The sequence below is a fragment of the Drosophila sechellia genome, chromosome 3R (assembly GCF_004382195.2).
Source record: "Drosophila sechellia strain sech25 chromosome 3R, ASM438219v1, whole genome shotgun sequence".
NCBI classification, from domain to species: Eukaryota; Metazoa; Arthropoda; class Insecta; order Diptera; family Drosophilidae; genus Drosophila; species Drosophila sechellia.
Genome location: NC_045952.1, coordinates 15299257 through 15312911, shown reverse-complemented (window position 1 = coordinate 15312911; position 13655 = coordinate 15299257). Strand labels below are relative to the sequence as shown.

The 13655-nt window shown below is 46.0% G+C and overlaps 4 protein-coding genes across 4 annotated transcripts; 2 read left to right on the top strand and 2 right to left on the bottom strand.

Annotated features, from left to right (window-relative positions):
- Positions 1-221: 221 nt before the first annotated feature.
- Positions 222-2105, top strand: LOC6606560. Its single transcript, XM_002031325.2, has 3 exons — positions 222-325; positions 1479-1644; positions 1914-2105. Exons 2-3 carry the CDS (start codon positions 1516-1518, stop codon positions 1995-1997), a joined length of 213 nt encoding a protein of 70 aa, XP_002031361.1. The 5' UTR covers positions 222-325; positions 1479-1515; the 3' UTR covers positions 1998-2105.
- A 440-nt stretch (positions 2106-2545) lies between these two features.
- LOC6606559 (protein suppressor of variegation 3-7) lies at positions 2546-3890 on the bottom strand. The gene is made up of 2 exons (XM_002031324.2): positions 3785-3890; positions 2546-3724 (listed from the first exon to the last, which is right to left on the bottom strand). Exons 1-2 carry the CDS (start codon positions 3814-3816, stop codon positions 2680-2682), a joined length of 1077 nt encoding a protein of 358 aa, XP_002031360.1. The 5' UTR covers positions 3817-3890; the 3' UTR covers positions 2546-2679.
- A 274-nt stretch (positions 3891-4164) lies between these two features.
- LOC6606558 (protein suppressor of variegation 3-7) lies at positions 4165-8986 on the top strand. The gene is made up of 5 exons (XM_002031323.2): positions 4165-5088; positions 5502-6086; positions 6153-6512; positions 6568-7527; positions 7593-8986. Exons 1-5 carry the CDS (start codon positions 4316-4318, stop codon positions 8644-8646), a joined length of 3732 nt encoding a protein of 1243 aa, XP_002031359.1. The 5' UTR covers positions 4165-4315; the 3' UTR covers positions 8647-8986.
- LOC6621454 (TBC1 domain family member 5) lies at positions 8858-11762 on the bottom strand. The gene is made up of 6 exons (XM_032720740.1): positions 10881-11762; positions 10727-10823; positions 10525-10667; positions 10251-10393; positions 9837-10189; positions 8858-9562 (listed from the first exon to the last, which is right to left on the bottom strand). The coding sequence occupies exons 1-6, from the start codon at positions 11597-11599 to the stop codon at positions 9059-9061; spliced, it is 1959 nt and encodes a 652-aa protein (XP_032576631.1). The 5' UTR covers positions 11600-11762; the 3' UTR covers positions 8858-9058.
- Positions 11763-13655: the final 1893 nt, after the last annotated feature.

Genomic DNA, 13655 nt, shown 5'->3' with positions numbered 1-13655 from the left:
TATTTTATTACAATAGTTAATATCTATTTGGTTTAAACACATACTATCTATTAGACAGTCTTTGTGTTGTGTATGTATTTGCATTAAAAAGAACGATTTCTCTTTCAATTTACCTAAAAACGCAATATTTTGCTTAACTCTTAGATCGGCCTCGCTGCCAAAAGCTATTTCGCGAAGCTTTCCTTCGAAAGTGCGCGTCGCAGTGGGACGGGTGACAACCCTGCCTGCAGTGGGCATGCAACTTGTTGCGCCGGTTTGCGCTTCTCAGTCTTCATTCCATTCTCGAATCCACCGGACGTCGACCTCCGATCCGATCTTCTACTTGGTTTGTTATTGTTTGCTTTGCCTCTCTGCCATTCGGCTGTTAAGTTGTTTTCGATCTTAAATACGTGGGTGCGTGGTATACAGTATTTATAAAATACTTACGCATAGTTGGCATACGCCTATTAATTGGCACATACTTCAGATTCGGCTGTTCTAATTAATCAGATTTTCCCCGTGTGCTAATTTCGCCAACCGGTTTGTGGGCGATCTGCAATTGTTTTTATGATGACTTAAGATGGGCGATGACTTAAGGCGACACACCCCGCCAAGTGCAGTGCTTGCTAGCAGTGTGATTTGCATAATGACGACACTTGTTTTGAGAGTACTATAATCGCCACTTGATCGTGGGATTCGTCTCGAAATCGGCGGTCGAGGTCTTGACCTTATATACTCTGCCTTATTTTGGTCACAATCAGTTTTTGCGTCAGTGTTTCTAAATTCAGTCTCAAAACCAAGCCAAATCGGTCGTTTGTATGCTTGTCACGACTCAAAAGTGAAATCTAAATGCAGAAGAAAGCCATTCAAATGCATTTTTCGTTGGTAAAACCTGAGTGAATGCATATTTTAATAATATTTTCTGAAAGTGAAAATGTATTTTTAGGAGAGACTCGAATATTTAATCATTTTATAGTGAAGGAAGATATTATCTAAAACTCAAACTTGATCTTCAAAGGCCTAACTCGTGGACTACTTATATAATATATAATTTCGAATTGCATATGACTAAAAACTATTTATAAATGAGTGTGATATGCAAACACAAATGGGGTTTACTGAAGCATTTACCTGCCCGAATAACTTGACATTCGCTATCTTAAATTGGAACGTTGATACTGCGATAGAAAAAATGATTTAGAAATAGAAGTGACGTTTTAGAAGCTCTTTTAATTAGGTGGGGTTTATCAGAATCGTGTTCTTCCGAAATGCAAGGTTTAATTTGTTAGCTCATTAAAAATATTATGAGGTCACTTTGTTAATGCGCGTATCAAATTAATGACATGTGTTTTGCTTATTAAAAGTAAACGAAATGCAGAGCTCCAAGTCTTGAAGTTTTTAATGAGATCTGCTCTATTAAGAAGGCGACTGATGATCAGCTTCAGTTTCTTATGGATCTTTCCACTAACAAGATCCCTTGTATTTATCTTATCGCACAGCTGAAATCGCTCTGAACAAACAACACCACTCATCACGATGCCCAATCCACTGTGGTTCGTCTTCTGGCTGCTGGTCTTCTGGTTCGTCTCCTTCTTCGTGGCATTCTTCTGCGCCTTCTTCTACATCTGGGTCTACGCATTTGCCTCCTGCATTCCCGCCCTGACGGTAAGTGGGTTTATAGGGATTTTTTTTGGGAGCAGCATTTAAAGTTATATGGCGGGGTGAGTCAATTTACCTGCTTCACCTGCTGGTTGCATGAGGCACTTTCCTTATCGCGCCGCCAAGATGTTTAACCCATTAGTCATTTCGGGAACTTATCAGACCCACAACCGGAGCTTATGGGCAACAGCGATAGCTGGCCCCGATTTGTAGACCCACCCACACCCATTGCCTGGAAAAACATTGCTAACCGACTTGTTTCCTTACTTTCGCAGGGCATATCGGACATTCTGCTCCAGGGAGTCCAGTTCCCGTTCTACTGCGGGAAAGCCATGTTGGAGGGCAAGCAAGCCTTTTAAGGGGATATTTCCCCCAATATCAATTAACTAAGTGCCTTACTGATAACTCTTGTTTTCAATCATTTTTTACAATTTTACAAATAAAGATTTATTAACTTATATTTATAATTACCGACATTTTTCAATTGATTGATTCTGATTGATTCAATCTGATATTACATGTTGTTTGTTCGTTACACTTGAGAAATTCGCCTGATGGAGGGATTTTTACTATCTTTACCTACCGAACCTATTATGCGATAAACTTTTTATCACACTTTTTTCACATGGTATTGTACATGCGTAATATTTACCCTTTATCAGAGCTAGTGAATTCGCTTTGTATCATTCACAATTGTTACCCACACTCAAGAAGTGTTTTTGATCATTGATTACAACTCTTCGGTGATAACATCCTCTGAGAAAATTCACAATTTATACTTTGCTGGCAAGCCAAGGTCAGGATTTCTATATAGGCAATTACATTTATAAAAAGATGATATGTAATAAAGCCATTTCATAGAACAAAAAACACCATCAGATAGATTTAAAGAATAAATGCACTCAAGACTACAACAACTAATAAATAACTTTATTAATGAAGATCAGTTAACAAAATTTAAAAATTTGAGAAAGCACTATATATATATTCTAATTGCCGTATTGAGCACGGTTTGGAACCGATTCCAAAGTCCAGGTGAATTTATTTTGTGGTGGAGGCCACTGTCGCATTCTGCTGACCACTGCCTGAGGCCTCAGATGCTCCGGACATGGAGTTTCCCGCGAGATCCGGAAGTCCGGCGACCTGAGAGAGCGCCTCCTGTTCGCAAAGAGCACGCAACTCGAGCTCCCCGATGAGCTGCATCACCCGGATCTTGCCCTCGGTGGCCAGTTTGGGCGGCAAGTTCTTGACGGTGGCGCAAATGCTGTCGAAGAACAGCTCCAAAGAGTCGCGCGCTGGCGTTATAGGTGACAATGGTTGCAGTTGATAAGATTGCAGCGGGCGGGCAGCGTAGGAGGGCGTCGTGTGTATAGGCGTTATGGTGGCCTTGGAATTGATCTCCTGAGCTTGGCACATTCCACTGAGTGGAGTACTGTGCACTGGAACTTTCTTAATGGTGATCCTACAAGGCGGAGCTACTGTTGCTGTTGTGGAGGATGTGGGATAGGCGGAGACAGTGGACGGAAGACTTTGAGGCAACTCGTTGATGGTCACGTGTAGTGGTAGATAATCCAGCATGCCGGAATTCTGTGAGTCGGTCTCCGAGGTGCGGCGTTGCTGCTTAATAACGGGCTCCGTTTCGAGATCATTCTGTGCTTCCAGTTCTTGAGCCCGCTCCTCATCGTCCTCGCAGTCGCCCTCTGTTTCGTCCAGTTCCCCATCCTCCTCTTCTGTATCGTCGTCTTGGGGATCTGTTCCGTATTGCAGCAGACCCTCCTCGTCCTCGGTATCATCCCACTTCATCGCACCGGAGCTGGGTCCATCAAAGTTCGGATTGTTGCCCTTGGCGGGCAACGATTTTCTTTGTGCATTTTCCGAGTGCTTAATGCTACCCTCGTGCTTTCCCAGGTCGGATCTCTTGCAGCTGAGCCTGCACTCGCACACCGCGCAGAACACGAAGTGCGGATCCGTCTCATCCGGGAGCAACCACGGATATATCGCTTGGTACTCCGGCTTTGTCTTGGGTCGAGGATATTTCAGCTGGGCGCACGGCCGGCGTGGCCTGTATTCGGAGCGTAGGGCATCTCTGGGCGGCGAATATAGTCAGTGAACATTAGACCCCGGTCTCTTACTTTGGTATACTCACAGTTTTTCCTGAGTTAACTGGAGGTTTGACATTTGGGCAGTCTTTTCCAAAATATAAACAAAATCCAGTGCGGTATGACCGTGCCCACAAGCACAGAAATACCACATAACCCGTTTTCCACATACGCTAAGAGTTGTCACCCTAATCGGTTGTTTAATTTTACTTGCTTTTTCTAAGTATTCAACGAAATATAAATATTAAACTAATGCATGTAATTTCTTTATATTCTTTAATCATGTAGTGATTAAATTATTGTAATAGTGTGAGCAGTACGTTTTAAGACCTCTCACAATAAAGTGACCGGTCCAGTCACTCAGTCGCATTGTAAGTATTTTTTGCACTTCCATAGTATATGGTCCTTAGCCCGCCGATTTATTGCAACAGGACGGTCACATTGGCAATCGCCTTGACAGCGAATCTCAGTTTTCGCTTGCAATTATTTTTATTTGTTTTAGTTTTTAACCGTATGCTGTGATCTCCCAAAAGCCGGCAAATATAAAAGCAAAGTGCCTGGATAACCAGCATCTCGTGATGGATCAGGATTCGAGCACACAGGCGAAAAACACAGATGCTCACAGCAACGCCGGCCTCAAAATGGCGTCTGCGAATTCCGAAACTTTGGCGTCGGCAACGCACGAGCTGAAAATCATGGACGTAGAGGGTGGTGCTGTGGTGGATCCGGATCACATCGAGGAAGCGGAGACCCCCATAGTCATCGTGGTGGATGATGACGATGGGGATACGGCCATGGAGGTGGAGGAGGACAAGCACCCGATGCGGGATGACCCGGGTATCGAGGACATCATGGACGACGAACATGCTCCGCTGGTGGCCGAGCTGCAGTCCGCTCTAAATAACCCAGACGACAAACAGACCAGCGAGGATCCCCTCCTGGAAGACCAGGAACGTGAATCCACTAAAACTGAACCCTCCAGCGATGCGGAGAGCTCCCACTCGTACCACGATCCCATGGGCCTGCTGGAGAGGATTGAAACCCATGATCCGGCAGACAGCCACGATGACGACGACGAGGATGACGAAAGCAGCAATGGCGGTGGCACTAACGGAGCCATGAGCCGCAAGATGCCCCGCGCACAGCGCTGGCTCCTCTGGATGAAGCGTTGGCCCTGGATCCTACACGAGGACTCCGATGGCTCCCTTGCGTTCTGTCTTTACTGCAACATGACCATCAACGTGAACAACCGATCCAGACACATCCAACAGCACAACATGTCGCTCTACCACCAGGAACGCGAGTGTAACTATCTGGCATTTAAGAAAAGCGAGGAGCAAACTCGAGGAGCGTAAGTATCAGAAAGATTACAGAAAAGAGTACAGAAATCTAAAAGTTAGAGAAATCAAATTTATTAACACGCGGGATAAAGTAAAAGCTCAACTCTTTAAATGCCTTTCACTTTGTTATCAAGAAAGCGCGCTGTAGTATGAAAATAAACTGAAAACCTAATGAATGAAACACTGCACCGAGTCCGCATTAATTTTCCAACGTGTAGCAATTGTTTGACACAAAGAAACTGGTGGATAACAGGCTTGGTCGCGGTTCAGAATACATTTTACATGTATTACACTCCCTGCTTTCAATAAGAGTAGCTCTACTCGTATTGCTACGAAGATATGCACCTTTGAAAAAGGAAAAAATGAAATCATATTAAGACCACCGAAAGTTCAAGAACACTTATTAACTCCCAATTTTCCGTAGAATCAGCGACAACGAAATCAAGCACGAATTCGGCACCAAGAGCTATGTGGCCGCCATGAAGCAGAAGCGAATCTCCGAGATCGAGGCCTTTACCAACTTCAACTGGCTGCGCTGGCTCCGTTGGCATCCTTGGCTTGAACGTTCCAACCCCACAGGAACCGTCGGGACATGTCGCATCTGCCACGTGCGAATGAACGTGGAGTTTGTCTATTTGCGCAAACGCCATGAAACCACCAAAGGTCACATTGAGGCACTGCGCAACCTAGATTCCGATAAGCGGAGTCGGAAGCGAAAGAGGAGCAAGAGCAACAGCGTGACCGCTGGAGGCGGGGATGAGGCCGACAGAGAGAAGGAATCTGAACCAGAAGCTGGGCCGGAGGATGCTCACGACACCCCTGTGGTTATGATGAACGGCGATGTGGATTCGGGCGACGACCCTAGCAAATGGTGTGCGCTGATTCCGGACACCAATCCACAACAATGCCGATGTACGCTCTGCAACTGCACAATGGCGATTACCAGCTTCCTTCGACACTGTAAAACCAGAGCTCATTGTCACCTGCTATTGGCACCCAATGAAAAGAGGTGAGTGTTATTCTACAGAACATAAATAGTTCCTGTTCTTGAACTGCTTCCACTATTTCACTTCAGCTCTTCAGATATTCGCGGCATTTGGGCCGTGTTCGCCGACATGCATCCTTGGTTGATTGCTGATCCCGAAGACCCCACCATTGGGTACTGCAGCGTCTGTCGCAAGCGATTTATGTATGGAAACTCGGAGATCAAGCGCAAGAACCACGAAAGGTCCGAGAAGCATACCATGGCTTTGGCCACCGCCAAGGCAGCCATCGAAGTTGGATCGCGTGACGGCAGAGGCGGCGAAAAGGACGACGACGATAACATGAATGAAGAGGATGCGGAGGCAAGTGATCAAGCCCAGTCATCGCAGACCGATTACAGTGAAGATAATGACGATGACAATTGGTCCTCGATCCAAAAACTCGGAAAAGCGTATGTTGTTTGTAATATTTTTAATGTTTGCTTTAATAATAATTATTTCGTATAGTTTTGCTCAAAAATCCACTAGCGAGCAAAGAAAGGCCAAGGTTCGCGCTGCGGTACGTTTTTACCCGTGGCTTTGCTACTCCAAGGACCGAAAGACCCAGATTTGCAAATTCTGCCGCGTTCGCTTCCACAACGAAACGGCAAAGGCGCGACATGAGTTGAGTGTCCGGCATGTAAAGCTGGTGAAGCAGTTCAAGAAGCGGCAAGCCAAACTGCACCATGGCACAAACACGCAAACTACAAATAATGGGCAGGATGATGAAGAATCGCAGGAACAGGACGAGGAATATGGAGAAGAAGAGGAGGACGCAGAAGAAGATTCCCAGAGCAACTTCAACTTGGGCACCGTGCAGGCAAGAAAGACTGCTCGACCGGACAATAAGCTTTTCGTCAAGCCCATTCCGGCAACTATGAAGGGCAAAGTAATGGTGTGGAAGGGCCGCTTCCCGTGGCTCTCCTACAAAAAGAACGAGCAGCGTGGAAACTATGCTTGGTGCAAGCTGTGCGAAGTGTCCCTCTACCTGCCCTCATCCAAGTGGGCCTCCAAGCACCAGAGGACTACGCGACACATACGTCTCCGCATTGATCGGAAGCGCAATGGTGGCAACCCTTCGAAAACATCGAACAAAAACTCAGGTGAAATTTCCACTGTTGTGGCCACAGCTTCGGCTTTGGCCAGCGCCGAGGCTAGACAGAAAGCGGCTATGGCAGAGCTGCAAGCCAAGTACGACTGGCTGGATCCCGACGCCAATGACGAGAATCACTGTCACTGCCGTGTTTGTGATAGCCGGCTGCCGATCAAGGTCTTTTACCTGCGGCAACACGACGCTTCGCGTAAGCACTTCGAAAATGTGGAGCGGCACAAAGCCAATGCCGCCGCTGCCGCCAATGCACCGTCAGTTAGTACCACTCCCACTGTTGATGCCGAAAGGCAGGAGAGCGAAAACGATATGAGCGTTCGGTGAGTTTAAGATTCGAAATCCCTTCATTAACTGTTTCTAATAACCACTCATTATGGGTACTTAGATCCGATTGCAGCACAGCGGAACCGCTGGCGAAGCGGTCCCGACGCTCAATGGAGGTTCGTCGCATAATACGCGCCCTTCGCGACTCAATGGGCAAACAACAGGAGGAACGCTCCCAAATGGACATGGCCAGGGACATGATATGCTCGTCGTTTGATATTGTTACGCGCTTGCGAACTTTGGAACGGGAGTCGGTCGCACATAACGTGTCCATGGCCCAGGCGCCGCCATCGGTGACAGTGTCACCGAGTAAGCCACCGGAACCACGACATGTAGTGGATCTCTTCTTTGACAGCATTTCGCCGACCATGAAGTCCCTGCCGCTGGATTTAGCCGCAGAGGGCAAGTCGAAAATCATGCAGCTCGTTTGTAGCTTGGAGCTTCGTGCCATGCAGAGAAATGCGACAACTTCAACCACAGCTACAGTGTGTGCTTCCTCGAAATCGCCTTCTACAACTACGGTCACCCCAGTTAAAACTCCTCCGGCTTCTAGTTCCGCTCCCCTTGCTTCTGCCGATGCAGATTTGCATTCCTCGGTTGTCACAACCCCGCATGAATACAATAACGGGCAGAACAATAATAACGACAAGGAAACCGTACCGAAAGAGACAGTTAGCGGCGCTTCCTCTACCCAAGTGACCATCAATGGTAGCGCCAAAGACCTGCCAGAGAATATACGCCGTATTTTAACTTCCAACCAAACGCAAGTGACCAACCGCCTCGATACGGATTCCGTGCGTTGTGTACCGCTGGACAAACTAACAACCCAGAGTCGGACCAACGTGAACGGACGACTCAGTCAAGGTGGCACTTCGGAAGCACCATCCACCTCACAGGCGGACCTTAGCAATGGTAACACGTTGGCCATGCTCAGGCAGATACGGGTCAACAATACCAACAGTTCCAAGATGATTACCATTACCAAGACGCCGCAGATGCAGCAGGCACCGGCAAGCATAACATCCTCGACTCCAATAATGCGTGGTGGTCCCAGCAGCAACGGTAGTCAAATCACAACATTTCGGACAATGGTGAACCATAACCGCAGGCCATAGGGGTCCTAGGAAATATGAATCACACGTAATTTTAGACTTTGTCACTGTCATTATTTAAATTCGACTCAATCAGATATATTTAAGGTTAAAGATGAATACTTGCAAGCAATTATTCGAAATTTAGAATACACAAACAATGGAGCTTTTTCCAAGATATCACATAGAATACTGACTCCTTCAAAACGAATCTGTTGCTTCCGAAACTTGCATGTTTTGAAGACGTTTTGTTTCGGAACCATTCCAATACCAGAAAATATTTATTTTTCATTAAGAAAATTACAAATTATGGACTTATTCAAGTCCGAAATATTTAAGTAAACTGTATGTCTTCTAATCATAATTCTTACTAGTTCTGGTTTATCCACTTTGTGGCTGCTCTGTTTAAGTCTAAATTCAGTTTCAGTCGTTACGATCAACTCGATTCGTTTTTATGCCTTTGCTGGGGCTCCGCAGCTGGCAATCCGTTTTGCACCACCGCATTTCCAGGCTTCTCATCGCTCGTTATCGTGGACAGCTCGATTTCACGCAGTTCCCCCAGGAGCCGTCGCATCGAGCTGTGCATAAAGGCGTTTTCGGGCATCTGATAGCCGCCAGTTGCAGAGAGAGCAGCGGGTGCGTTAGCGGGAGTGGAGGAAGCCGTTAGCTTTGGCGGTTTGCTGTTCAGCTGCTTCTGCTCGTTGGCCTCCAGAGCCTGGTCGATGGGCGCCGATCGCTGGTGCAGCGGGAACATGAATTTAACGTCCAGAAAGCTGCATAGCTCTTCAATCCCGTCCAGTGTCCGACCGAGTTCTTCGCTACTACTCGCCTGCTTTCCCACATGATGGCGCACATTGCTCAGGTAGCTCTGCAACTTGCTTCGGGCTATCTTGATTACAGTTTGGGCATTCTTCAGCTCCAATCGGAGTAGCTCTGGACTCTGCAAGGGCCGATACAAATATTTCTTAAGTACAGGTCGTTGTAAAAAAATCAAAAAAGCCAAGCCACTTAATGTTATTCTCATGAATGTAAATGTAACGTTATAACTTGAAAGTATTTAAGAATTGACTCACTAAAACCCTACTTCCAAAGTATGTACGAAAGATTGGCTTAGATTTAAGTAGTTTTGTTTTTTTTATAATTAAATATAATTTAATAAACGGTTAAATATGGTAACAGAAACACTTATACGACATATATCAAAGCATACTCACATTCTCCAAGTATCCATCCATTGCAACTCGATGGGTATCTTGCAGTTTGGCCAGCGCAGAAGAATCCGCCGCATTGCGCTCCTGCATGAAGGTGATCTGCCGATCGATCTGGCTAGCACTAGTGGCCATCGAAGAGTTTTCTGAATTGGTGCGCGGGCGTTGTCCCGCAGGAGGAGGCACTTCCTTGTCCGCAGAACTGTTGGCAAAGGACACACACGTGAAGGCGTTTGGCGGATACTCAAACTGCTTGGGATTGAGCATGAATAGGGCATGCCTCAGCACCAGATGAACGTCCACATTGTTTGGGTAGCGCATTAGATATGTCAACGATGTGGTGTAGTCACTAAGAAGCACTGATATCGACATTAGTTAGGTCATTATTTAGGAACTAAGGCACCAGGCGGGAGTACCCACGTTTATCACGGATGTGCACCAACATGGCCACTAGAATGTAGTTGGGCAGGTCGAAGCGGTCGCTATCTGCAAAGATGGCATCCCAGAGCAGCAACAGGTCTAGCAGCATAAACTCCCGTCCAAAGAGAAGTCTTAGCCATCGACTATAATAAGGAAATAGATAATTTGGTTAGTTTCAATATTCATTTTTAAAATATCTTCATATTGTTTGTGGAACTCTCTTTTCGAAAAGCATTACTAGTAACTAAAACCCCCATTTTCATTGCCAACTCACATGCCGAATATGTGCAGTGGGATTTCCATCTTTTGTAGATAGTGGTGCAAGTGCTGGTCCTGCTTGGCGAGTATTTTGTCCCGTATGAAGTTCAGCTGGCCGATAACCTCCGCCTCGGTCGGCGTCTCATTGTCCCCGGGGCTCTGAAAGAGGAATGGGTAGCGATAAGGGCTGGTTGCTGCACCCGCAAACTGCGACGCACCTCGGCTCGCTGTTCGATGTGGCCACCGGGTGTGGAGACCAGATTCGAGACGCGATAGTACGACTCCACGGAGGCCATGAGGCGGGAGAACAAAGAGCTGCGAGGAACGCATTGATTTAAGATAAAGAGATTTCATGTTACTTGAACTACGTACTAGGTATCCGCTTCCAGATACGCGGGATCCAGCACGTCCAGCAGCGTGGAATTGATATCCGTCTTCGCCAGTTCGCTAAAGTGAAGCAGGGACTGGTGATCGCTGTAGACCACGAATATGATGGGAGCCAGGATCTCGTGCATGCCCTGCCGGTAGCACATGTACGGATGCTCCCTGGCGTAGTAGAACAGTATGTTGACCATTGCATTCTGCACCAATGGCTTACGGAAGAAGTCCACGCCCGGGAAAGTGCGCACCACATCCTGCCGGATGACGGCGAATAGTTCCTGGTCGCTGAAGTACTGATTCCATACGCTTTGCGTCGACTGTGACAGCGGGTCATCGTTGCAGTCCACGGCCAGTTGGTGCGGATTACGGACGTAGTCCGCCCGGAACTTGTCGTACCTCACTCGCTGCTGCAGTCGCTGGCTAGCCCAACTGCGGTACTCCGACGTCAGGACGCGCAGTAGGAGGGCCCAGTGAACGCTGCGGAATTTGGACATCTTGAGATCGCCGGCAAATGCCGACTGCCGGAGACTTTCCGGGTCCGCATCGAGGTTTTGGAGCAGCACCTGCCACTCCTGCCGGTAGCGCTCCACGGAGTTCATAGCTCCCACCTCTGGAATCTCCCGAATTGCACCGTTTCCCGGAAGGTGCTCCAAACTTTCCCTTGCCGACGATCCGTTCAGTGTGATGGCTTCTATTCCCCAAACAGTCATCGCTCGACGCTGGCTAGAAACTAAGTGCAGGCGGTTATCCGCTCCGTAGCCATGTCAACACTAAATTCCGGTAGGTGGAGGGGGTGGCGCCAAATTAAACAATAAACAATGGGTTTTCGGAAGAAAGTGGCCTGAATCCAATCCCAAGATAGCAGTGCACCAGTGTGACCGTTGGTTCCCCATTAGAATATACCGCAGGGCCTCGCGATAATATACTAGAACCTATGTTAGCCCTATCAAATATCGTAAATTAACGGATTTTTCAATATTTAATTTATTCAAATTTTGAATTACAAGGTCAAACGTTTTTTCGTTAAATCAATTACAAAATATATATTTTTGGGCTATGAACTGCATTGAATTTTGCATAATACAGATTTCATAATAAAGGAAGTTATGAAATTTCCAAAGAAAATCCACTTAAAGTCTTAAGACATCAATTATTAAACAACCAAGGGGATTTAAAAAAGACCAAACCATTTTTTCATAATTTGCATTAGAATTCAACATTTTTAATGTAAGCTCATATCGATTAGTTGAGATCTAGAAAACTAGAGAACAGAGCACTATAATATGAAATCAATGTGAACACATAATTAATAACAATTTGCGCCGAATCATTGAATCTAAAACGTAGCGCCGAATCTTTGAATCAAAAACGTAGCGCTGAGTATTTCTAGAGATTTAATAAATGAATGTGCAACCACCAGGCAACAATAAAATTGTTTATACACTCAAGCCTCATAAGCTCTAGCTTCCAAGTTCCTAAACACTCTGCTCTCTGGTCACAAATGATGGTTCCAACTAAAGAAGATTGAATCGGGTCTTGTTTGCCAATCCGCTTCTAATGAGCACAAATGTATATGAATCCATTAGAGAAAAAAATCCAAAAAAAAAGTTATTGGCTTTAAGTTCGCATCTACTTACGCGTTCTGCTTCACGTATGTAGTGTTTATCAAATCTCTCTATTGAGGTCAATGCTTGTCGCTATAATATGCAACAATTAATTCACGATAATGCCAAATAGTCGGCAGCGAAGCGGATCCAACCAGGAAATAGAAGACAATAACGAAATGCGAAGATCTCGGATCGGATCGGTTCGGTTTTTTTTTTTTTTCTTTCGACTGGCAGAAGTTTTGCCCCTCTTGCCATGCCAAATTTTGCTAATAAACCATCAAAATCTCTGCTAATGTCCCTAAGTTTTCTAATATTGATTGTGTGCCGGTGCCATGACATGACGGTCAATGTCGTTTTTTGATCTAGTCTTGAGTCTTGAGCAATTTTTCTAATCTCTTTTCGGGGGCTTGAACTTGAACGATCGGTTGGCTTTGACCCAATGACTGAATGTCGAATGTCTGCGGTGGGTGGATGGAAGGATGGTTGTATGGATGGGTTGGCTTGGCTTGGTGGCTCACTGGCTCACTGGGTGGTTCGGTTGGTCGGTGGTCAAGCGAGTGTGTCCAGTGTAACAATTATGGCTTCAAGTACTCCGCTAAGATTTATGAGTTGCACGAAAACATAAATTTGGAAAATGGTATGGTATATAAATGCAATGCCCGACTGCATGCTAATCATTGCCACATTGTTGCCATAGCGATTAATGGAATAAAGAGGAGTCTTTATAGTGCATTTGCATTTAATCCGACCGCCGCATAAACGCAGCCATATACATAGTCAGTCGCACGTATGCGTCACATTGGCTTCGATTTATAATTTCTCGGTCAAAGTCAATGTCAATGCAAATGGCAAAAAACCAGCAAGACACCGCCGCATTCGCATTAATAACAATAATCAGTCAATGGGGCTATCTGGCTATTTGGCTTTAACCCCACACCACTGCCCCTCCATCCAACGAAAAGCTCACGAAAACGGTCGAAATGCGAACGAGTTTTGGCCGCTTATCAATAGCAATAGCTTTTGCCTTTGGCCTGAGAACTCGTTTGACTTTGGGCCCTGTTACAATTTGCGTTTGCCTGCTTAGCATTTTGTATTTCCTGATGTTTAATCAGTCAGCTGAAGACGCTTAAGTCGAAGTCGCGACGGCAAAACCATTTCG